This window comes from Lethenteron reissneri, chromosome 26 (assembly GCF_015708825.2).
Source record: "Lethenteron reissneri isolate LAM-NWPU_2019-01 chromosome 26, ASM1570882v1, whole genome shotgun sequence".
NCBI classification, from domain to species: Eukaryota; Metazoa; Chordata; class Hyperoartia; order Petromyzontiformes; family Petromyzontidae; genus Lethenteron; species Lethenteron reissneri.
In genome coordinates, this window is record NC_083804.1 from 10,502,568 (window position 1) to 10,529,715 (window position 27,148).

At 45.1% G+C, this 27,148-nt stretch overlaps 1 protein-coding gene across 1 annotated transcript in view; it reads left to right on the forward strand.

The window, feature by feature from the left end:
• LOC133347660 (cAMP-dependent protein kinase inhibitor alpha-like) overlaps positions 1 to 27,148 on the forward strand; it is a 57,694-nt gene that overhangs the window by 22,688 nt on the left and 7,858 nt on the right. The window contains exon 2 of the mRNA XM_061560130.1: positions 25,191 to 25,366. Within this exon, the coding sequence (XP_061416114.1) occupies positions 25,219 to 25,366 (148 nt within the window). The 5' untranslated portion in view covers positions 25,191 to 25,218. The remainder of the gene's footprint in view (positions 1 to 25,190; positions 25,367 to 27,148) is intronic.

Here is a 27,148-nt window from a genome sequence, read left to right on the forward strand (position 1 = left end):
GTATGTTGAACTTTTTTTGCACGGTACGTAGCCAACGGTGCTTATCGGAGGTACGGGGAGGGGGGTCAGCAAATTAAACACAAAAAAGCAGTTCTCAAGGAATTCGTTTTCCGTCTAGATTTACAAGTGCGTAGCTGCAGTATATCAGAAGGAAGAGCATTCCAGACGGCCGCAGAAGCGCATTTGAAAGCGCGCGACACAGCGACCGTCTTTGTTCGATAGTTAGCCTAAAGCAGCTGCTGGAGATAAGTCACAGCCTCGTGGAGGTATGCTTTGGATATATGTCAAAAAATAGAATAATGGTAAGCCAGGGGCGGATTCTGCGGGTCGTCAGGAGTTTTATTCGATTCCTGATGTCTGCAGTAGTGCACGGTGAAAGCTCGAGAGAAGAAATTCTGAAGACGTGGCCCAAGCCGGGAAAACTACGCTTGGATTACAAGCGGCTGCGAAAACTTCGGTGCTAGGTTTATAAGAATAGTAACTTACACAACCCTGTGTCTCGGCACGAGTGGATGAAAAAAAATATTCTTGCTGTAGTTTTCACACCTGATGATGATTGCTTGTGTTGCAATCGAAACATCGTGATTTAATTTATTTTATATTTTATACCTACGTGACTTTACCGAAAGAACCAAAGAGTATGGATCCCTGCATTCACGAAAACTTCAAATCTAGAATGGATGAAGGCCTCTTCCTCTGTGCCACATCATGAGCGTTGCTTGATATGTCAGCTACAAGAGTAACGCGAAGAACGTATTTCAATATCACTTAACCGCCAGGGTACGTTAGATTGTCACGTCAGTGTCTTCTAAATTAATGAGCCATAACAATTCACAAACGCTTCGTCAATCCACCGCTGGACGAAGAACTCCCCTTGGAGCAGGTCGATGTGGGTCATTGAAGGGGGCGGGGAACGGGACTGGTTCAGAGATCGCACTCCAACCAATGCGAGTTGCCACGTCCATAAGCGCAGTGCCCCAAAAGCCCGTGTCAAGGTACGACACCCAGCTAAGTTCACAGTTCCCTTAAGGATTAACAGTGGCATTGTTGCTGCTAGGCGACACTCGGGGCACACGCGTGTGAAGGAGGTAGGGGGAAGAGAGAGGGGGCATGACGGGCGGGAAGACAGATGATGGAAGAAACACAGAGGCAGGCGGAGAAGGAGACGGCATGCTTCATCAATCCCGACAGGACAGTGTCCACTAGGGCTGAACGATTTTGGGAAAATATCTAATTGCGTTTTTTCTGACAGAGATTGCGATTTGATTTGCGATTACATTTTTTAAAGTCAAGCTTCAGTTAAAAATGCACTGTTTAATAGATTTAAAACATGTGATGGAGCATTACCACATGATACCATCAAAATATGAGCTGCTCTAAATATTCGAATGCAAGGATGAGAACTTAAAATACAGTAAAACCTTGGATTGCGAGTAACTTGGTCTGCAAGTGTTTTGCAAGACGAGCAATTTTTTTAAATAAATATAAATTTGATAAACGAGCGAGGTCTTGCAATACGAGTAGTACGTGTATACGCTTTGTCTGCCGAGCGTCACGTGATCACAACTGATATACGAGTGCTTTGATACACGAGTGCTTTGGATCACAAACACGTTTTCAGAACGAATTATGCTCGCAATCCAATGTTTTACTGTATATGAATTGCTTCCAACATGTATTTATTAAAATGTTTTAATTGAAATAGAACAATCAAACATAGAACAATTGTTAAGTTAAATAAATAAAGTTATAGTAATAAAAATGAAACAATTCCAATCAGAAAGTAATCGGACTTTTCAAATCGCAAAAATCCGCAGTCTTTGCGATTTGCTAATCGCATTGCTTCAAATTGCGATTTAGATTCGAAATCGATTCATCGTTCAGCCCTCGTGTCCACTGCCGAGTACAGACTCTGCTTAGTTTGCAAGCACCTCCTTGTCATTAAACGTGTGAACATGCATTATTAAACGCTTCAATAACGTGATAGAAACGTTTGTACAAACATGCTCACTGAATAGGCACGGATGTTGAAATGTTAACAACAGACCGTTGGTGGTGGAGAAGACCATGTGCTGTGCTATAAATGCAGCCACCAGAGTTCGATTCCAGGCCATGGATAAGATCATTAGCGAGTGAAAATCTGAACCAGCATTGGGCCCCCCCTCCTACCCCCTCAGTAACACGCATTGACCAGCATGGTGAAGTATATTATTTTTATTAAGCAACCCCCACGACTAACATTACATTGACAACAGAGTGTGAATTGTCACTCGATGTTTTAAATCTTTTATTGACCCAGAAAAGCTTGAATTGGTGTCAAGACCCTGCATCCGGAGGCTCCTGGCAGGAAACTCCAGTCCCCCAGAGAAAAGTCACGCACGTTAAAGAATTACACCCCTCAAAAAACATCATTCTACTTGCTGTACTGTCCCTCGGAGGCGTATCGGTGGCTGAATGTCAGGCGTGCACCACCACAAACGCCTTATTCCGTACGACTAATAACCCAATTTAATTCTAACGCCTTCGCATGGCTACATCAAGGAGGACAGTGGTGCAGGTGAGATCGGAATGTCAATTGTAATGGCTTCATTTTGGCCCATTATGCCAATTACCGCGCAAGCATTTCATCTCATGTGCATGTCGCACGCACGCACGCACACACCGGTTTATACACGGACGCAAGAGCAAACTGAAATGTGCAAGCTGCAGCTGCGTTTAGTGGCCAGAAAAGATCATTCTGGAAGCCCACTTGGCGCGCGTATAAAAGCGTGCGGCTGTCAAATTCCGGGCGTTGTAGAGGGTGGGGGCCTCAGCGCAATGGTCTCCAAGTGCCTAAGAGCGAGCACAAAGGCTGCTATTGTCCACCCTCGCCGGTGGCGGTACACCCTGTGCAGATTAGACTCGAGCCAGTCCCAGCTCCCATCCCTCACTCCGCCGCCGCCGCCGACACCTCTAGGGACACCTTCCTCCTCTTGCTTCACCCCACCACCCCCCTCCGTCGTCCCCATATCGCCTGGACCATGAGCCGTCCAGCGGACGTTTCTGACAAATGACCGATTGTGCCTTGCATGCACGTGCAACACTTACAGCCCCATTGTTAATCCACTGTTGGATGGAGGCCTTGCCATGGTGCGATGTGGGTCGTGGGGGTTATTTGACCGTATTTTATCGCACCAGTCAGTGCAATTCGGTGAAGATGGGGTACATGGATGTTGTCGCATAGTACAGTTCAACAATGGATTTTGCTCCCATGTACCCTGCCCTTTGCTGACAACGTAGCACCGTAGCAACCTACAACGCCTGTTTTAAGCATGGTGGTCTCCTATCAAGGCACTATCCTGGCTTGACCCCTGCTTAGCTTCTGATGTTTAATGAGACCGGGTGCATCCAGAAGGATTTGGTCGTGGGCGAACCTTGCGCAACGCGTGACTAATCACACCCGATGAGGATGGACCTGTGGCATACACCAGCGTCTTGGGGTCAAGCTTTTTATTCCCTTCATTGTAGGAGCTTGGTAATGTTGCAGCGTGCAGTTTGCTGTTAAAGACCCTGTAATATCCGCATTGGCAGGTACAGACCATATGTTGTGGTCCAAATAACGAGGTTTAAAAACAACATGCAATGCAATTGATGCGGATATTGATAATCGATGAACGCTTACATTTTTAATGATAACCCAATGTTGGTCAATTTCGTTTTGAGTATTTTGGATGTGAGGTGCTACTGTTAATTTTTTTTTTCATCTGTAACTATAGGTCAGTACAGATCTAATCTCTTACTTTATTTAAACCAATTCTTATGCTGATGATCAATGAATGGATTCGTACGTTTAATAATAGATCCATGTCCACGTGAACATCATACACAGTTGGGTAACGTAACCTGGGCAGGCACGAGAGGTGCTGCTACTCTTGCATTGAATCAAGACCCCAAATTGTGACAATTTGAATGGCGTTGCGTGCCTTCACGTCAACGACGTCTTTTGTCTACCACCTTATAAGAGTCTCATGCACGATAACAAAATGCTTGATCTGTTAACCTGGGATCACAGCTGTGCCTTGAAATGCAAGTTGCATTTAGGCGCAAATTCAATTAACGTAAGTCTCTTAGGAAAAGCAAGTGGGCCTGGGCAGGATATGCCATTGGAAGACTACAGCTGCCATGGAGATGGAGTGATGAAATCAGCTCATGTGCAGTTGCTAGTTGGAATATTACATCACACGATTGTGGGGAGGTCATTATTCAGCAGTGGATTTTGCATGGCTGGTGATGGCGATGAAGTAAATATAAAATCTACTTCCAGTATTTTTCTGATAATAATAATGATGATGACCAATCATTGCTTAAAATGTAACCCAGGTCTCAGATTCAGAGAAAACATTATGCTAACATCTCTTTGCCTTTTCATGAAGAAAAAAAACGTAGGAAGTTTAATGGAATATCATTTAAATTGCAAATAACGACGCAAGCGTAACAAATGCAAAATGCAAATTTAGTTTGGCAGTGTAATAAAGGTGCGTTTTCAATTTCAGCCTCGATTTGGTAAAAATGTGTTTTTTTTACGTGCCCTGCCCGCGGGTTTAATGATGCTTTAGCCATTCTGGCTTTGCTTGCCAAATCCTCAATAAACATTGTTTTTGAGGATTTAATTAATTACAGTATTTTCCTGGAATGCTCTACATTGCATTTGCGCCATGGCCCCCTTCATGAAATCTTTACTTAGAATTTGTGATGTGCGATCGCTAGATTCTGCCGCTCATAGTTTCGTAGCTCTTTGATTAGTTTTGCGGTTTGCGCCGCATTTCGTTCGGCCAGGCAGATTAAAATATCTGTCATTTTTTGCCAGGAGAACACCTGGTACCAACGGGAACGCTCTTCAGGAAGCCGTACAGCACAACCGTAAAAAGGCGTACAGTCTTTTGGCGTCCTCTGGTCTAACACCGTATGAAACTAGGCTCGAAAGACAGCTGTCTCTGGTGTGGACCAATCCGTTTCAAAGACAATGCATATATTATCAGAGTATTTTTTTGTTTGCATTCTGACCACAAGTATTGTAGTTAATGCTGATATGATTCCTTTAAAAAGGTTTCAGTTTGGTGTTTTGACATCTTAACACCTGTTTTGTTGCCATAAAAAAGGGGAAAACCTCTTCTCATATTTTGGTACTGGCAAAGGAGGTCCCATGATCTCCCATCTAGTCCTGTGGATTGCTGAAAAAAATGCCAGGAGCACAGCGCCACCCAGCCAGACCTTTTTTGTTTGTTACAAACTTCTCAAACGTCAACATTTTAATGTCAACACATAGCAGTCGTAATGAGGGCACCTTACCTCAGGTACGGGGAAAATACAAACCAGTAAAATACCTTCATTAGAGCACTCGCCAATTAATCAGAGATACTACATAATTTAAATAACTACTAATGCTTAACGTTTCTACAGCCGATCTTGTAACTCTCAATTCAACGCATCAGGTTTAATAGTTACATCATAAGCAGGAGGTAGATAGGACGCAATGTTCTATTGATATAATTTTGCCTTTCTCCTCAATTCAGTGCAAAAGCTCATTTGACATGAATGATTGATTCATGTGCAAACGTGAAACCTAATTATCAGACGATGTGGCTGGATGACTCGGAGGTGCTATCGTCAATATCAATGTAGTCGGCCGACAAGTCTGTGATCACGGATTCAAGCCTCAGGTTGACCCCTGAGATTAAAACAATCCCCGTGCATATCGGGTCGGTGCCCTCAGCCCGCTCATTAGTGGCTGCACACAAGCCGCTACCGTGACCACTGGTGGTTTTGTAATTGATTCGACAGCACGCTGTTACGGTACACGAAGGGTTACCGGAGACGGAACGAGAGTAAGCAACCCTCTCCTGCAGCAGCTGCAGCAGAGATGTCCCAGTTTGTTACTCCTGTGTCTAATTTGTTACTCCTGTGTCTAATTTTAGTCCAGATCTCGGCTAAGCAGGTTTGAGCCTGGTTAGTACGTGCTAATGGGAGACTACACCAGGGTTTGTAAATTTGGGCTGATAGGTGGCAGTACAGCAAAGGATTGTTGACTCTATGTGTAGCTTTGAGTGTTTTCCCCTTGTGTATGTTTTCTCCCAGTACTCCAGTTTGTTTCTCACGTGCCAAATGCTCGTTAACATAATTGGCCAAACATCTCAACGTAGCAGAACCCTCATAAATGCAATCTTTAGGCATCAATGAGGTGTTCCTGCATACAGAGACTTTTACGTTATAATATTCCACATTGCAGTGTTTGCGTAATATTATGAGACAAAGCTACGTTGATCTGAAATTCTCACGGTAAATCACATTGTCAGGGCATGACCTTGGAAGATATCTACATAACTATTTCTTGAGTCACTTCAGTAGCCTTCTCTCGTCAACATTAAACGGCACTCATTCATGCCACTGATTGACAATTACGCTGACAGTTTTAATTCTCACATCTGAAATGTGAATCTAATTTAACAAAATAGATTTTTTTCTAAGTCATTCGATAAAACCATCAATTCACTGAGCTTCAGAAACATGTTTTCATAATTATATATGGCTGAGACCTGGATATGATAGCCAGGTTCTCAGTGCTGTTGCCTCATTTCTCTGCTGTGAGCATTGGCCTCATGAACCATCTCGACACTTTTAAGTTCCACAGTGGCTGAGACCAGACTTTCTGTCCCTCGCATACGGCGAATCGGAGTGACCGCCCCAGGCCCCGCTAATATTTACACACTTTACCTGGTACTCGTTTAAGGCTCAGTTGACCGAGGGGAGGTCAAAAACTGGGTCAGATATTCACTGCTGATGTTAGCCCTGGCTGTGAATTGAATTCAGATGGAATCCAGCACGGTGGGCTAAGTACTACACAACAGCTCCACCTTTGACACACTTACACTATAGAGCATGATGGTTGTATAATTGTTGTAAAACGGAGTTAGAAGGTTGTTATTGTCTTACCCGTGCCTCATGTGAGTTCAGGTTAAGGATTTGCATTTATTGGGTGCTTATGTGCTGTTGAAGCTCAACACGCCTTGAAAAAGACAAAACCACAAACATGCTTATGTCACACTGTCCTACACACACAGTGCAATCACACACAATATGCACACACATTAGACCCACACAGTACACAATATGCATCACCATTACATGCTCTCATACACAAACTATAAGCATACACATTGCACACAGAGGCACACAATGTACAACAATAACCGCCATTCGCCACTAAGTGGCGGTGACTTCACCACGGTGCTTGTGCCAGGCTATATGCATGTTGAGGCCACGTGAAGTGTCGAATGCCTGCCGGCAGGAGGTCACGGGGCAGACCCAGGTGCCATTGGTCGACTAACTGAGATGACTGGCCGATGCACCACCTGTGCCCCCTCCTGTGCCAACTTGCTGTGTTTTAGCCGCCCGGTGCTCCGCTCGTTGATGTGAGCGTCGCTCCTCCGCCCTCCGTTGTTGTTGGAGGGCGACTGCCTCCAAGTGCCCTGTAGAGCATCCTCCACGAGCCTCCTCCACAGAGGCCGATCTTGACACCGCTGGTACCAGTCATCAGCAAGTCCACTCAGCTCCACGTCCTCCTGTACCACATCACTCCATCTCTTCTCTAGCCCATAATGCACCCATCTAGCACCCTCTATCCGGCCGAACAAAAGCTGTTTAGGCATACGCTAGCTAGGCATGCAGGCTACATGACCCAGCCAACGCAGCCTTGTCTGCCGGAGGAGCTCACCGATGGGACTTTGTTCAGATCTTTCAAGGATTTGTGAGCTCCTCACACAATCCAGCCTGGTTAAGCTCAGGATGGATCGTAGTCAGGCCAGCCTAAATGTTTCTAACTGGCAAAGATGTCTATTTAGGGGGGTCCACGTTTTGCAAGCGTATAGAAGGGAGGGAATGACTGTGGCGAGAAAACCTGAAGCTTCGTATGGAGCGACAGACCAGGTAGCTTCCACACAGCGTTACGCAACCGATGAAAAGATAATGCCGCTCGACTGATTCGGAGTGAGACCTCTGCTGTCAAACCGGAGCTGATCATGAGCACACTGCCCAGGTATGGGAAACTTTCCACTCTCTCCATAACTGCCCCATCACCAATTGGGAATTGTGGGGATGGAGTGTCTGATGGTACAAAATACCCAGGCAGATGCTTAGTTTTGGTAGGGCTGATGGTACAGCCCCATCCTCTTAGTGGCACACTACAGGTTCAGCAGCAGTGCCTCCAACTCCTCCTCTGAGTGAGCAGCAATTACCAAAACATCGGCATACATAACATGGTTGACCAATAGGGAGCCGTTTCTTGACCGCACCCGGGCATCGATCAGCCCCCCATTGTATCTGTACTAGATGGAAATCCCCAGGTACAGACATCGTAGGCTTCACGAACTACATGGTCGAAATAGATGTTAAATAATATGAGAGCCAGAGGACATCCCTGTCACACCCCAAGATGAACATGGAATGGCTCCGACTCCTGGCCACGTAGTTTTACCCGGGCCCGCTCACCATCATGAAGGTCCTTAATGATTTTGAGCAGAGAGTCAGGGACTCAAAAAGCATGAAGAACAACCCAGAGCCCAGGCCTACTGATGGTATCATAGGCCTTGACCAGGTCAATAAAGCAGATGTAGGTCTTGTTGGAATTCCCTACACCTCTGCTGCAGCAGACGGGCATATAAAAATGGCATCTGTGCAGGACTGCCCTTCCCTGAAACCACATTGGGGCCCCGCAAGCCTCTCCTCAGTGTGCCTGCAAAGGCGATGTCGATTAGTCATTGCCAGGACCTTTCCCGGCGCACTGAGGAGTGAGATGCCCCTGTAGTTGTTACAGTCTGTGCGGTCTCCCTTCTTAAACAGGGGGACCACCAGGGCATCCTTCCAATCCTGCGGAACCTGTCTAGTGGTCCAGACTGTTGTTATGATATCATGTAGGGCAGTCTTTGCACAAACGCCACCCTCAGCATTTCGCTTGGAAGATCTCAAACTCTGGATCGTCTTCAGTACTTTCTCCACAGATGGCACCTCAGCCAGCCACTCACAGGGGGTGACTTCTTCCAATATTTGAGGCACGGCAGCCTCAGCAGGGTCATCCCCACTTTGCCCCATGATGTTTTCCAGGCTGAGGGATTTCCCTTCCCCAAGACCTCACATAAATGCTCAGCATATCTGCAAACCTGTTCCTGGGGGTCAGAGATTGGATCACGGTTTTTTCCCCTAATGATGGTGATAGGTGTGGTACTGCAAGTAACTTTTTGATGGAATTAAAGAGTGATCTCCTCAGCAACCCGCGACCACCACCTATCCATGCAGCGACTCATGGCTCTGCAAACCTCCGAGCGAAGGCTGCAGTAAGCCTCCTCATTCTCTGACGTGGGATGCTGTAGATGGTGAGAGTGGGCCTGTCGCTTTTTGTCAGCCAGCCTAAACACCTCTCTCAGCCAGGGTTTCTGGGGAGGTCTGGACCGTGTACCCAAAGCAGCCATTGCAGCTGTATGAGCCACAGTTCTAAACCTCGCCCATTTCCCCTCGGCATCAGGAGGAGTGGGGGACGATGCCAACCCTAGTTGCAAGCGATGATGAAATTCTCACCTGCAACTTTCATCAGCTAGCTGAGACAAGGCCACTGTGGGTTTGAATGGGGTCCTGGGTGTACACCCTCCACCGGAGTGGAAGAATGACAGTTACATCTTATAGATGACAAGCCCATGGTCAGTGGGCAGATCAGCTTTCACGGTAGGTCCTGGTATGAAGGACATGGGCCCGCATCCACTGTTCCGTCACTATATAGTCCAGCAGATGTTCTTGATTTGACCCGGCGTGCATCCATGACGTTGTGCGGATCCACCGATGCTGGAACAGCGTATTGGTAATTACAAGCCCATGGGCTGCACAAAAGTCTAGCAGCCTCCTACCATCATGACCAACTCGGGCATTAAGTCACCCAACACTTTAGCTAGCACCTGTGACAGAAGATCATAGAAGGCATCTGACTCATCGGCCTTGTCTGCATCCCTCCACTGATGTTCATCTTCGGTGGGGGCATAAATAACCACGACCACCACTGCTCGCTTCCGGTTGATGGGAAGGCAAGCCCAAAGTATCCTGGGGCTTACAGCTTCCCACACCTCACCGCCACGCTCCCACGCCCCCTTCATTCTTTTATTCAGAAAAAGAGCCACTCCCTGTTGTTTGGCAGTCTCCTGTCCTGAGTAGAGGACTGTCCACCCCTCACGGTGGCAGGAGCCAGAACCGGTCCACCGAACTTCCTGAATAGCACAGAGATCCAGGCGGTACCGGTTCAGCTCCCGACAGAGTAGTGGCAGACTTTCCTCCGCAGTGAGCGTTTGAATATTCCACGTGGTCACACGCAGTGGCTTTTTGTTGTTTCTGGAAGATCCCCAAGGGCAAGGATTCAGTCTCCTGGCTCCGCCAAATGGGGTTTGGCCAGGAGACGTCATGGACACCTGTCCCCTCGGGGTCTCCGGCACAAGCTTAGTTGGATATAGTTTTCACGTGGTTTAGTGGTAATTTAGTTCAAGGTTACCAGCCCCTCAAACCCGTTCAGAGCCCTCATTTGGCCGCTGTGGTGGCTACAAATACCATGAAAGGAATGGCCAATCGAAATTCCCCCCCCCCCCCCCCCCCCATGGCACTGCTCACCACGGCGTTACCGTCCGGCACCAACGAGCACACAGGTGCTGACTGGGGCGATGACCTGAGCAAGGAAGTCACCCTCCATATGCCACATGTCCTCCTGTATTGACAAGTCCCTATTGAGTTCCGTGCACAGTCAGGCAACTGTCGCTGACAGCAGCTCTTAGTGAAATGTGGTGCAGTACCAGCTGGCACCTTCGCACCCGCACGGTTAGGATATCGTGGTAGAGATATATCAGCGGGAGATGTAAGCGATGAGTCACTGCCCCGATATTCACCTCTTTACCCATTATTCCTGATTGTTAAACGGGTTTTTGGAAACCTAATAATGTTACTCTCCGCATTGGTTTTCCGCCGATCCCAGGCGTAAACAGATTTGTTTGTACAAAAGCGGCAGCGATTTGCACAATAATAGCCTTGCATCTGTGCGTTTGGATGACGATGTTTCATCCAATGTGGGAATTGGGGAGGGTGATTTACATGCGAGTGTAGCTGATGACTGGCCAAATGAGTCATCGCCGAGCTAAATTTGACAAAACAAAGCAGGGAAATAGACCTGGATGGAAAACAAATGTTTGGGCAACGGAGCTATAGGAGCTGCTATGGATTTGCGCCCATTTACACGAGCTCTGCTACTCATTTATACTTGTCAGATGAACTGTAAAAGACGCCACAATGTGGAATGTGAGAAATGCTATACTGGAAATAGTGTTGTGATGTCTTCCCGTGATATTCACAGGATTACCACCCTCGAGATTGACGCTTGTCACGATGTGAGCGGCAATTTCAACAGTAGCTTGGCCAATCCATTGCTGGGCTTCCAACGCCATTACTGTCACTAGGGTTGTTTGGCCATACTTCACCACGCTGGTAAGTGCTGGTTGATGAAGGGGAGGGCCAGGACTGGTTCACTCCCCGCCATTGTCGGCCGTGGCCACGAATTGGGATGCAGGTTGCTAAGTTTGGAGGAAAATTACTTTACAATTGATACTGCCTAATAATATGTTAATATATTTTTTATTCGTTGCTGAATGATACAATTTTTTTTTCACAAACCACATAATACAACTGCCCATTACATTGCACTACTTCTTGTTTCTAAAGCAAGAGGATATTTTTGACTGCTGCCGAAAATTAACAGAGTAAAAAAAAAACCCACGTGCAATTTATACAGAGATTCAATCCTGTCTCCCATCTCCACTTCACCAATTTTGAAGATGACAATATATATTCCCTCCCCCACAACCCCCCAGTCCACGGAGCACTGGAGTTGTGACGGCACTTGAGTTGATCATCTCATTACAATTCATCCCGAGAGTCAGACACGAGATGTTTCTCTGCCCTTTGTGACGCTCGCTGATATATCGAGTACAGCATTGAAGCCACAATATCTGGATGTGGTTCACTGGTCACGACTTGCGTGCAACCAATATTCTTCTTTTTCACAGTGATTGCTGGTACGGTATTCATATATCTAACAATGCTGCCATGGGTCAACCACTCAAACTCTCTGATGCCGTACTACCAGTGCCAGATTGACCTCGTAGCAAAAGTAGCTACATATGCTACGGGCTCCGCACTTTCAAGGGCCCCGTGCTAAATGCTTTCAAGCTATCAATTCCGGTTCAGTGATTCTGCACTTGCTCTATTACTATAGTACTATACCGCCTTCAACTTGTATGAACGACCGGGTGTTTAAGGTTAGCGATTTGTCGTATTATCTGTGTAGCAAATGAAAAAATACAATTTCTTTACTATGCAAGTAAAAAATGTATGTGTTTTAATATTTCTATTTAGGGCCCCTTTATAACATATGCTACAGGCCCTGCACTAGCTTCATCCGGCACTGCGTACTACCTATTCATATTCTTGGTTCTTTCGGTAAAGTCACATAGATAGAAAAATACAAGCACTACCTGATGTAAAGTATTATTCTTGTTATGCTTCAATATTGAAAGAAGATGAAGATAGGGCAGCATTTGATACTGTTCCTTCATAGATCAAAAAACATATCAAATAATAGCATATACTGAACAATAAGGAGGTTGAGCTACGGCGCAGTGGTTAGTGCACTGCACTGTGAACCCCATGACCTGAGTTCTATTTCTGGCCACAGATAATGTCAGTGGCGAGTGATACCTGAAATGGCCCTACATCTACCAACACTGACCAGCATCGCAAAGTGTGGCCACCTCCCCCACGTCGGTGCGGCCTTCATCCAGCAGTGGATTGGCAAAGGACTATGAATTATTATAATTATGAAATCATTAATAGCAGATTTGTTTGTGTCTGGCCATAATCCCTTGTCTTGACGTGCCCTGCCATATCCCACTTTTATTAATACTGCACAGTAGGCTGGATTCGTGTGTAGGAAGTGATCTTTTTCATTTAAACTTCAAAAGCATATTTGACACATGGTCGTGCTATTACAAATTATTAAGACATCACCAAATCAAGACTCGAGCCAAACCTTTGAACTCGACTCCTACAAAACATTGCCAATAAAGACCATGAAACCAAAGTGTGACTCAGCCCTCGTGTGTGAATTATTGAAGACACTGCCCTGTCTACAGCAAGCTCGTTCCATGCAAGTCGAACCCCCCCCCCCACCCCACTCTTGCTCTGCTCAAATAACAAGGGCAGGATTTTCTAGATGTTTAATACAAGAGTTATTTTGTGTGTTGTGGAGTAAACAATTAATTATTTAATGATAATGTACAGCCCTTCATCATTGCACTGCTGGATGAGGGCCACACCGCGACAATGTCGTTGACGGCGATTGTTTGACAATCTGTCACCACCGTGATCAGTGCCCGTTGGTGAAAGAGGGAGGGTGGCCTGCATAGGTTCAGATATCACTCGACGGTGATATAGCCGTGGCTGCGAATCAAATTCAGGTCGCTGGGTTTATTGTGGCAGTAGCACGTGTTGACTGCTAAGAACCGCAATGTGCTCAGGCAGGAGACATCGCGAGAATGTTTTCATGGCCACTTGTCGCGACTAACAACAGAGTGGCATCCAAACGAGGGAACATGCACAGGAGAATGTGTATTGTGGAGATGAAGCGATGAGATTGTGTCGTGTGCAGGAGCTAGATGATGATGTGTTGCAGTATGAGATCATGAGGGGGAGATGGCAACAAATTTGTGATGGCCTTCATCCAGCAGTGGATAGATGGTGGCTGTTGTTGATGATCTTCTTTTTCTCAAAGTGGACAAGGCGAATGCTAACGTCGCGCAGGTTAGAACTAGGATTGCCACCTTTCCTAGTTTTTTTCAGGATCTTTCAAATGTGTTGGTAGCTGTCTTAATGAAATCAGTACGTCTTCCCCAGGACATTAACGTTTCCTTTTTTTGTAATTTGGCCAATATAAATCACTCAAGACAATGCAGTTTGCACGTAGTTCTTCTCTCCTTTTCCTATTACCGCGAGATGTTTTCTTGTCCAGTTTTCTCTCTCCCTCAGAAGTGGTAACCTAGTTGGAGGTTGTGCAGCCAACCGCGTCCGCACACCCATCGTCGAACAACAATCTCCCCACTGCTGAGCAGCAGTAGCGACACTTTATTTCCCGCTGCCAGTGCAGGCAACTATACTGCTATTTTGGATAAATTGAAGGCAATTTTTTTTAATTTAGCATCCCCTGTACTGATCTACTGGACTGCAGGAAAACACACTCGGCAATAACGAATGCTTTGTATTAGAACGGAAGGCACCGGAGATTTGTAAATTCATCTTGTGATATTATTGCGGTACTTTGTCAAGATTATCTTACGAGAAGGTTCTGTTTGGGCCATTTGGTCAATTCGTATGATACCTGGCAGAAACCCATGGGTGTGAGCAGGGTTGAATTGCTCTGCCAGACTATGTGCACGACCCAGGTGCCACGGGTCGACTGACACACAAACACACTCAGACGAAGACCCCCATTTAGCCTTCACGTGCTTTTGGGGCAAGTGCTGTTCCCGAGCCACATAAATGGGGGCCGGCATGGCACAGGAGGAGGTGTGTGGGTAGCACCAGGCCCGGCCGCCTTTGTCTCCCGAAGTCACAGGGAGCAGCACCCAGGCCCCTGCAGACCGCCGTGGTCGTGGTGGTGAGGACTGACGCGTTGCTCATGCTCGTGTGAGGTGCACGGAGAGTCTGTGGCGGAGTGCTTGAGCATACCGAGAGAGCCACGGCAGAGGGACTACGACGCCATAGCAGAGGTGACGGTGGCGAAGGAGGGCTGGCTCTACAAGCGTGCTGCAAGCATATGACTTGGGCGATGAGAAATGAGGCGCACAGGCCGACAAGACGGAACTGCAGACCACGCTCCGCTTGCTGTTCCTCCAAGCTCGAGGATATGAGCACATGCAACGACTTGATCGGCAAGCACGGAGCCGCCCTCCAGCGCTCGCTTAAGGACCTGGAAACCCTTAAGCTGCCGCTCAGGTGCAGCGACAAGCTAAAGGCCGTCAATGAGCGCGCCACCCTCTTCCACTTCACCTCCAATGCTATGATCAATAGTGATCTCTTGCTCTGATGTCACATTGAGGGCGGTGCTCATCTCCAAAAACTCAAGCACACGGGCGAGAAGCCGTGCATGTGTGACGAGACGTTTCTCGCGCTCGGCCTACAAGTATTTTCTTTCGCTTGTGTGTTAAACTGTGTGTACCCTTGACATTTTAAAGATGGCAATGCTCCTGCTGTGTATCCTACTGCTGTCTCTCCCGGCCATATCTAGGGCCACACTCAACTCTACTACCGGCAACCCTTGTTACTTCTCGTCCATACTTGTTGCCCAATATGCCACTACACCTGCTAATGAAACAGCTTATAGACACTTCTACACTCCATCATTGTATCCTTTTAAACCCTATCTCTGTCCCATTACTTCACCAGCACTCCTTCCAAACTTCATTCTGCTCTTTCAAATATCGCCATCTGCGAGCTGCTGTTATTCATCCTTTCACAGAAAATACCTGTGCACATTATTCATTCTACTTTTCTTATTTCTGGGAGGTATTGAGCTTCATCCTGGTCCAAATGTAAAGAACTCGTATAATTCTGTAGATTTTTCTGGCCAAAAGGTGTTGGTGTTCTACATGCCAACATCAGAGGGCTTGTTATTAAATTAAGTCAACTAAAACTAGAAGTGGCAAACCTGTATCCGGACATTTTTTGCCTAACAGAAACATTTCTCACTCTGGCCGTCAATGACTTGCAGATTACGATTGACAACTACAACCTTTTTCGGCTTGACCGAGGGTCTAAAGGAGGTGGAATTGTCATCTATGTTCGTAATGCTATTGCATGTTCACCAGCTCACTCCTTGTTAAAAACATTTGCTTTGAAGGTCTGGCTCTCAGAATAACTCTCCCAAATAATCAACCAATATTGGTAGTGTGCTGCTATAGACCGCCGAATGGTAAGGATGTTGAAGCTGCGCTCTGCACTGAGATAGCTTCTTGGGGGCCTCCCTAAAGGTGAAATAGTTTTAGTGGGTGATCTAAATTGGAATTGGCTAAACCCGCCGGCCGTGGCCACAAATTATTCAGATGAATTTAACCTATTTCAATTAATAAATGTCCCCACAAGACCCAACCTAAAAAATCCGGGACAGTCATCTCTGCTTGACGTCCTATTGACAAATTGCCCCTCACAATTTCACACTGACTGGTGTTCTCGGTAATAACCTTAGTGATCACTCCTTCATATTTGGGGTGAGATCATCAGCCAGACCCAAAACCCCCCCTAAATTGGTTGAGAAGCACTCCATGAGACACTACAGCATACAGGCATTTACTAGTGATGTGCTTCACTCGGATATTGACAAGGTCTGTGATATCCCCAACCTGACTACGGCTTGGGAGACCTTCAGGTGCACGTTTCTCCAAATTCTTAACTAACATGCTCCGTTGATTAGATTTAAAATTAAAAGCAACCGCCCACCATGGTTTGATCCTTTGATTACTAAGCTCATGAAAACTAGGGACAAGGCTTGGACATGTGCTCAGAAAAGTAATTTGGTCCATGACTGGCTAGAATACAGGATTTTAAGGAATAGATGCGTAAAAAAATACGGCATGCAAAAAATGCTTACTTTTCCTCCACTCTCCTGGAATCACATGGCAATGCCAGGATCTCCTGGAAAACAATAAAAAGTATCGAAAAGGCATCCAACACAGATGATCTGCCCGTTGCGTTTAACCGAAATGGGGACTATTTTTCAGAGCCCCAAAAAACAGTCGACAATTTTAAACTTCATTTTTCTGAAGCTGATGAACTTTTTGATAATTTATTGGGAGTCACCCCTGCTCATGCAATTTCCTACACCCCTGTCCAAACATTAAACGAATTTAGTTTCCAGCCTATCCACGAAAGTAATGTTCTAAAACAACTGTCCTACCTCAAAGGGTCCTCCTCTACCGGAGCGGATAGTATTCCCGTCTTTGCTCTGCTAACTGTTGGTCACCTAATATTCAGTAGTGTGCTGATCTTTAAAGGTGTATTGACAAATTTTTATTCTGCTACTGATACTCCTGCTGTTATCGAGTGACTTATGCAACCAACTATGGCTGCAAAGTTTGGTCGTACATGTTATGAATATCGTTTATTGTTAAATTTCAATCACAGTTCCTATGATCACTGTTACATTGTTTTTATAGCTTTATTTTGGTGATTTTGAAAACGTTTTGGTTTAGCCATGTTTGTTTGTTGTAGTATAGAGTTAGCCTGATAACTTGAATCTACATTGTTTTATGGTTGTTATTGTTTGACTTGCATCCAACTGGGATTTTTGCACACAGCGTTGAAATACGGTGTTTTTTTCTGGAAGACTTTGCTGTTTTTTCCTGGATTTTTCTGTTGCGTGTAGTCACTTTAAGATGTATCTTTTTCATGTTTTTCTTTTGTCGTGGTTGCACCCGAGTCAAGAGCCGCATGGCTCACAGGGTTAAACCTAATAAATGAAACTGACACTAATGCTGCTAGGTTGGCGCGGAGTAGGGCCACTCCTATCACGAGAGCACGAGCTGCTTCTATCCATAATAATGTTACATAATTCTATATTATTATATTCCTATCAGGTCATCTGGTGTCCCTACGCACTTTTCTCTGTCGTTTTTTTCACACCTCCCACAGACACCACCATCACGGTCTCAGGTGGATGTGGGGTGCTGACATTATGGTTGAACTTAAGCTCACATTTCTGCAGAGATTGGTCGGCAAACTCCTGTCCTGTATTGTATTCCGCAGGCCTCTGCAGCCACCCGACTCTAAAAGTGGCTGATTATAATGTATTCATGTTCTACCATGGCAGGTTTAAGAACTTGAATGACATTTCTACTGATAGTTCTGCAAAGCATAACATTACTTATTTTTTCAATCAGTTGAAGGTTAGAATGTTTAGGCCTTCTGAAACCAAAGTCTTTTACCAAATGTAAGTGAAATGTAAATGTCATTCCCTTTTGAGATGGGATGCTGTCGTGATGAAATAGTTAGCACACTGCACTTTGCAATTCAGAGGTCGCCATCTTGTTTCAATTTCCTGGCACAGCAATCGAAAAAATGGGCAAAATTATGAAATCCCCTCCCCCCACCTCCTGTCCACCCAGACCCAGAAGTATATGTCGATCAGCGGGGTCACGTGTGGTGGGGTAAAGTGTAGGTACTCCCAACTCTTCCAACACATATTCTTGAGTCTTTCGGTAAAGTCACGTAGATGGGTTCAAAGAAAACTACGACGACGTTTCGATCGCAACACAAGCCATTGCTTGTCGTAGTGTTTAATTTTCTTTGAACCTATCTACGTGACTTTACCTAAAGACCCAAGAATATGAATTCCTGCAGTCACGAAAGCTGTAAAGTCAAGATCTTCCAACACTTCTGGCCAGTGTGGAAGAGGAGACCAATATACGCTCTAGAAAGGGCTCACTAAAGCTTCCTCTGGTAGAGTCCCTTCTGCCAACAGTGGCATGAGCAAGCCATTGCAGGACTGCGCCTTTACCTTTTAATATTCTTAGGAATGTAATTATTCATTCCCTCAGCGATTCGACTGAATTGTCACTATTCAGGATTTAAGATTTGATTCAAGTATGAGTTGTTTTTTGTCTTGCTTTCACCATCACGTTTATATTGGGTTTATTTTTCCTCATTTATTCAGTTTCGTTGGCTCCGTGAGTCTAAATTCATTCCATAAATCTTAAATAATCATTTTAAAATGATGAATCACTGCATAGTCCCCGTCTACTTGTGTCCATTGCTTTCAAGATGGGGGTGAGTGTATCAGCAAGCAGGTCGCTGTGCATTTTGAGTGTATTCCCCTTTTATGCATTGGTTTTATTCGTGCATTCTAACTTCTTGCTATGAGCAAAACAATGTTCAGTAAGAAATTTGGCCACACTTCTCAAGTTTGATTCTCCAGAAAATGCATTTGAGACTCGGTCTAACCTCATCTAGGCAAATTAAATATTCTGATCAATATTCTCATCATGATCATCCATGACTATGCACTTGCCGAATGAAAGTCTCCCCTATCTGGTCCCGCAGCACAATCAATCAATCAAGCATCTGCATAAGAGCTGATTATTTGATCAATCTCTGCAGTGGATGTAATCTCAGGGTGTTTTCCTTCCTGTTGTTAGTCTCGACCACTGGCCATCCATACCCCTTTCTAGTGACTTGTCCTGCCCAAGCCCACTTACTTTTCTACACAGTGCATGCGATCATGAACATAGCCACTGTTAAAATAAATGAGTAAAATGTCAGTTTAACTTCGGGAAATTTGGCTTCTCTACTTTGTCATTTTAAATTCATAAATATAAAAGAGGGACATAAATTCAAGTCCTGTCACATGATTCATATTTTAATGCGGCACCCTAGGTTGACTTATAAATAAAATATTAAGACCTTTAATAGGCCTATCAGGGGTTCTAAGGTGACTCGGATGTCATTGCGACTTTGAGCCTTTCAGTCCGTCAATTGCCATTATTTCGTCAAAGCTCGGAGCACATTTGCAAGGAAGACCGAGGAGAAAAATTTAACTGGACAGGTGCAAGCAAAACCCAGGTCAAGACAAAAGTTAAAACCTGTAATTATATAAGCCAACATGCAAAGCAAAAAAAACCTCCATCACTCTACCATTATCGGAAAAAGCCATGATCTATTCGCTGTTGGACGAAGGCCTGCCCAAGCCGTCACTATCTCTTAGGGTCTTCCGATGCAGAAGGCTGTAACCACTGCATAATCCCCGCGGTGGTTGCCCTGTCAGCAGTGTCCTTGTGCTACCACACTGTCGTTCGTCTCGACCATCAGCCGTCATCCCCGAGTAATGCTTTGTAGGACTGTCAACAGTTGTGCTGTGGAGAGACTGGAGGCCTCCATCGGAATGTGAGTTTTGAGCCACCCAATGCTCATGAAGCGTGGGTAGCCTCGGGCTTTTGTGATGGACAACATACGAACGCTCCGATTTTTTGTTGAGAGGTTCAAATTTAGCTTAAATGGAGAATGCTCTTTACATAGCCTGTATGGTTGGCTGCAATAATATGTAATATAGCAATGATACAAAATCACTGCTCGATAAGGGCCATGTGGGTTGTTTGACCATACTTCACCACGCTGGTCAATGCGGGTTGGTGAAGGAGAGGGACAGGACCGGCTCACTCCCCTCTATTGTCGGCCGTGGCCAACATCAGTGGTGATATTGATGTCGGCCGTGGCCAGGAAACAAACTCAGGTTACCGCTCCACCCAATCATAATATCGCCCTCTAAAATAATTAAATTCATAAATGCCAATGAGTGGTTAAATGTGTGTTTCGGATGGTAGAGATAATAGATAAGGCACAGCTGCAATGTTTTTTCTGTGCGAGTGAGATATCTTTCTTAAAATAAATCGTCAATCGCATTTAATGTTGAAATTATTTTAGACGTTAATATTGGAACCTATGATAAAGTCACCAAATCACGCGGCATGCGCTTGATATTATCATATCTCAGAAGCAAAGAGGGGTCGAGCCTGGATGGTGCTTGCGTGGGTGACCATCATCAGTAACAGGTGTGATAGGCTGTGCGGCTGCGTGGTGGGCAGCAGTGGGCTTGCTATATCCTCCATCATCTTTGCTTCCTGCTTTTACCAACGTGGTGAGGTATGTTCAAATAACCCCCTGCGGAGAGACACTCATCCAGTAGTGGATTAACAAATTGGGATGAACACGTACATGTACAGTACATCTGAACCTGAGCAGCTGCAAATATTCATGGTCTACAACCAACCTCACGTTACGCATTCCGTCTTTGTCACAAGAAATAAACACCAATGCAGTTTCACTTTTGGAGCGGTCATTATGATAGTGGAAATGAGTGTGCATGTTAAAATACATTCTGCTGTGATAAGACTTGGAGTGATATTGTGCGCACACAATTGGAAAGGAGCACACACAATCGCCCCGTTAAATAAAAATGGAAAGAAAATATCAATTTACCAGAGAAAGATTGTAATTTTGGACGCACGCTGCCGCCAGTGTGCAAATGACTGGCCACGGTTTTCCTTCATAACGTTACGACAGGCAAATTGATTTGGAGCCTACGCTTGCCGTGCTCTCTCGAACACCATACGGATCAACTGTCAAATCTCGCAGTGGCACTTGAAGCCATTTCTGAGCGGTTGGGAGACCTCGGCGAGGGAGTGATGCCACTGTGATGGAAAGGCTCCGTGGGGAGCATTGTGCTTGCCACTCCTTGTTGCATCTACCCGTGTGCTTCTGGACACAGTGAAACCCTCCGTGACGTGATGACAGGCCACGGTGAAATCCTCATTCCTTCTATTTGGTCACTTTCACTCTCTTTCAAAAGCCATTTCCACCGTTGTATGGATTCGTTGTCCAATTAGATTATTCCGCTTCTGTGTCTTAGAAGATGGACTTTTCCACTATCGGACAAAAAGTTCAAGTTCAGCCCTCCAATTGCTTTGTTCATGTTTTTGCTTGCGGAAGTGCCTCCATTACAGGGGCGCTCTTCAAGAGGGTATTTTGGCCTACTCTTCCACGTTGGCCAGATGGGAGTGCCCACACGCAATCTGCTGGTATGGCAGGGGCTGGAGCGTGAGGCGGGTAGGCCATGACTGCTTGCTGCTGTCGCTAGGCATGGCTGGGAATTGACCTCAGGTGGCTTTGGAATTGAACTTGGTGCATTAATCACTTTGCCACCCGTGTAGCACTTTCTGTAGTTACTTTCATCGGTTGTTATAATGACTGTGTCATCAGTAATACACGAGTGGATGCATGTTTTCAGAAAATGTTTTATAATCTTGGTGTGAAGAGGCTTGCCTGACTCTTATGATGTGTGTACTGTATTGTTAAAACTTGATTTGGAGCTTTCGTGACTGCAGCAATTACTCTTTGGTTCTTTCGGTAAAGTCACGTAGAAAGAAAAAATACATTAAATAATAGCATACGACGTTTCGATTGCAACACAAGCAATTATCATCAGGTACAAATGAAAGAGAAAACAAGCCTAGTAAACTTAGAAATATAATGCAATACAACACAGAGAGTCGGCTAACATAACATTCAACACCCTACCTGGTTGATTACGTTCTCCCAAAGATTGTTAAATTTGCGAGAGAGACAAAACACAGACAAACTAGTGTAGATACTTTTTGGTTCTTTCGGAAAAAGTCACGTAGGTATAAAATAAAATAAATCACGACGTTTCGGACGCTTGTGTTGCGCCCGAAACGTCGTGATTTATTTTATTTTCTACCTACGTGACTTTACCGAAAGAACCAAAGAGTATGGATTTCTGCAGTCGCAAAAAGCTTTAAATCAAGATTTAATTAGTGTAGCTCTTCCATCTTTAAATTTGTTCTCAATCATTTATGTGATTGGACAACTGTATTCATTTCCACTCGGTCAAATTTCTTTTCATCGGCTATAAATGGCATAATAGTGTTTGATATTAATTTTCCTTTTCAAGGATCTTATCTCCAGATTAATAAAAAAAACCCGAAGCAATTGTTCCTCTGTAACTATGGTAACCCGTGTCTCCCTTGCAAAAAAGATCATGCACACCAGCAGGCTGATTAAATATGGGACACAAAGCGGAGACATCGTATTCACTGTTAAGATCATTGATTGGGCTTCATATGACGACCGACAGTTGACATTGACAACAAAGTAGCAGCCAAAGGTGGGAACGCCCAAGAGGACGTCCACCTTGGAGATGGAGCAATGACGCTAGCTCACGCAACACCTTGCCGATGTCGTCGAGGAGCATAAACCATCGCGCGACCTGCGGTGAACCTCGCAGAAGCTTTTGGCGAACCATCGAACAAAGACGGTCACTGCATCTCACGCTTTCAGATGCGCTGGTGCGGGCGTCTGGAACGCTCTTCCTTCCGATATTAGGAAGCCACTGGAGCTATGCACTTTTAAATCATCTCGGTTGAAAACTATATTCTTTAGAGCTTATTTTTGTGTTTAGTTTGTTGTCTTCCCACCGCACCTCCGATTAGCACGGTTGGTTACGTACGGTGCGAAAGACGTTAAACATATATACATACAGTCAAACCTCGGTATACGACCGCTTTGGTATACGTCGTGTTTTGACGAGAGAGAAAAATGTCTTGGGATACGACGTCTTGCTTGGGATACGACGAGCCTGCTAGAACTTGTATGGGTCGGGATGAGTCACCGCGTACCCGCGTCTACCCTGATCTTGACTGAAACAAAGTGCCGCTCCTCAGTCTGCCTGTTCAGTAGATCTCGTTCAGTGCACAACCCTTGCTATAACTCTCTGTAAATTTTCACGTGTTTTTTGTCATTTTAACGTGAACTTTTTGCGAATTAATTCAACTCCTCTCAGCAAGGTAAAGTGATGTTAAATAAAAAAAAATATTTAAATTTATTTTAATTTATGTATGCATTTTAGTAATAAGTAGTGTCTAAATTATTTTATACAACCCCATCAATGTATAATACGCCATATAAAATATAATTTCTTATACTCTGGAATGGATTATTTCCTTTCCCTTTATTTCTTATGGGGAAAATTCGTTTGGTATACGTCATTTTCGGTATAAGTCGTCCTACCTTCTGGAACGAATTAACGACGCATACTGAGGTACCACTGTACATACTTCACCATGCTGGTCAATGTGGGTTGGTGAAGGGAAGACCCAGGACCACTTATTCTCTGTCCCCTCCCTCTCTCCGCCCCCGCCCCCTCTCTATATTTAAGGGACCGTCACAGAAACGACCCCTCTCTTTGTGTCGATATGTTCTCTCTCTGTGTGTCCTTGTGATGTCTGTCTGCTTGTATGTCTGTCTATAGTTTTCTAGTTAGATTTTTGTTGCTATTTCTTTCATGCCTGATGATGATTGCTTGTGTTGCAATCGAAACGTCGTAATATGCTATTATTTAATTCATTATTTTATATTTAGACGTGACTTAACCAAAAGAACCAAAGAATAATTCCTGCAGTCACGAAAGCTCCAAAATTAAGATTGACCCAGGACCACTTTAGATATAATTTTCCACCAAGTCGTTTGTATTGGGTTAAGCGGTGTACCATCACTTCCCACCCCACCCCCCAGGTATCTAAATATCTGCTCCCCTTTGCTTCACAATGTTAAGTGCTATATCTAATGCATGTTATTCACAGGGTTTGAAAGATTCTGCAAAATGTTGGCCACAGTAGTAGACACCTGTAATCTAGCGCCTAGGGGTCGGCGACCCACGCAGAGGTCACCGCGTACGTGAGGCACCTACCCCAAGGGGCTATGTTAGTGCTCAGGAGATGGAAGTACAGCAAGTAGATTGCCCTGTCTCTATGAATTATTTTTAGCATCGCCCCTTCCTGTGTGTCAGTTGTCTCTGGACACTCCAGTTTCCTGCTGCACACGAATGAGCATGTTACACCGTATACCAAATTAGCTGCACAGAATAGATGCGAATTCGAGTCTTTGGACTCGTCTTGAGGCATTACTGATTATAGAGGTATTGAAACAAGTTGAAAAACAGTTGTGCATGTGCATGCATTATGTGATGCTCTCCAAAGTACATTGTCATTGGAAGTATTTAATTAGTGGTATGGCAGGCGACAGGTATCTGTCAGGATAAAATGCGCTTGTATTCTGGAAAATAGTCCTTTTCACTCTGATTTGTTTCTTCAAGTTTTGCACAACCCTAATGATTAATTTGACTGGTTTTCTGTATGGTAACTCCCAAGTCGGTATGGAATGTTTTACCAAAGCTCCGTTCATTTTGGATTATCTTTACAATTTGCATAGTTCTTCCCCGTTACAGACAAATGGACAGGACTAATGCATTAGCAGTCGAGTTGGAAAACACAAATCGAATGTGACAGCTTCATGACATCACTTAATGGCGGAATAAAAACACCAGAAGATTAACATTTAGGCCAAGTTGGCACTGTCCTTGGCTGGTGGGTGTGTGTGACTGGCCAGCTTGTGTTTGCGTTTTGCCCCTTGCTCTAATCTGCTTAGCGCACAACCACAACTGCTGATGTCTCTCCCTGCAGATGCTGATTATGACGGATTTGGCCAGAGATGACGGATGTTGAGCCAGCGTCTCTGTCGGATTTCGCGGCATCGGGCAGGTCGGGGCGGCGTAACGCCCTGCCGGACATCCTGGGCTCCCCATCCGGTGCCTCCCCTGGGGAGCTGCCACTCAAACTCGCCGAGCTCACCGTGACCGGTGCGCCAAGCCGGCTACACGGCCACATAGCCACTACAACACCCAGTCGTACTCGATCGAGCAGCCTTACACAGCCATGCAGCCACACAGTCAATGAACCATAAAGACACCCACTGAAACAGCCACACCGATACCCACTCACCTGGTCAAGTAATGTACACGCCCAACTACCCATACACCTTGCCACCTAGCAACCCAGCTATCAACTAAACCGCAGAGCCAGAGCAGGCATACAGTCAACAAGCCACACATATACACAGGCAGCCAATCATACAGGCAACCAGCCAACCAATGGCATAACCACTCTGCCACCCACAACTTCTGCCATCCAGCCACCCAGCCGCTGAGCCATCCTGCTGTCCATCAACCCATCCTCCCAGCCACCAAGCGAGTCAGAGAAAATACATCCAAACGTGCCAGACATTTTACTCCATAGCCAGTCACTTAGCCCGTCTGCCACCTGTACATTCTGTCACCCAGCAACATAGCTGCTTTTGACTCCCCACCTAGACACCCATGAGTACGACACCCTGAATGCCAAGTAGGTTTTCGCAGGCGTGTGGAATTCGAGCCCATTTCTCATATCTGCCTCTGACAGAACTGGATTAAGGATCCCTTGAGCTCCCAAGACCGGTACGAGTTGAAGGTCTATGGCAATCAAATGTTTGTCTTGGACCTGCTGTTTGCAGCAACAGTGGATTTAAGAGGATTGGCAAGGGTTCGTTGTGAATTGTCACATGCGCTGAAAATTCAGCAGTTATTCAATTAATAAGATGTGATTTTTAAGCCATGATACTGCATTATATAATTCACATGATTTAAAATTCAACAAGCATGGATGTAAGGGCAGCGAATTATCTGCAAGAGTAACTAAAGCAAATAAGTTGTTCGTCTATTTGCGCTGAGTTTTTACTAAAAGCCCTCAGTATTCTGGGAACTCTGGTTTCCCCCCTATTACACTGACAGATATTATTATGATCTCTAATTGCGGGCGCTACGGTGGTGAGATATTAACTCCCTCACCTGGTATGCAGGAGGTCCTGGGTCTAATCCCGACCCTAACACCTGTATATTTGGAGTTTACATGTTCTCGTTGTGGTCACGTGGATTTTTCTCCGGGTCCTCCGGTTTTTCCCTCCACATTTTCCCTCCACATTTATAAACGCGCGTTTTGAGTATTTGGATGGGATAAATGTCCATGTGATTAGTCACTTCGTTGAGCTATTCAATTGAAGCATTGCGCATATTCCAGGATTCATGTATTACATCGTAATGAAATAACATCCAAATTTGTAGCTTGTAATGTTGTCTTGTAGTTTGATTCATGACAGCATTACATTCTCATCGACTAATTGTATCATTTCACAGATATAAATATCAATTACCCAATTTATGTAATTATACTCCAATAGGTACGTTTGTTTTCTATGGACTGTAATTAAACTTAATTGCAATCAAGGGCATTATACCCCTGTGGAGTATTGTTCTTTGATTGCAATCATGTTTGCTCGTTTGACCACATTTATGGAAAGTCTGTTACGTAAGCAATGTATGCAGGCTACTTAGTGGATATTCGTTTGCTTTTAAATTGTCCTCCGTACTTTTTATGAATAGTTATTATTATTATTTACAATCCTTTACAAACCAACGGCTGAATGGAAACCTCTCCGCACCGTGTCGGACGTGCGGATTGTTTGACCATACTTCACCTGGCTGGTCATCGGGGGTCGATGGAGAAGGACCCAGGACCATTTCGATTTAAAGCTTTCGTGACTGCAGGGA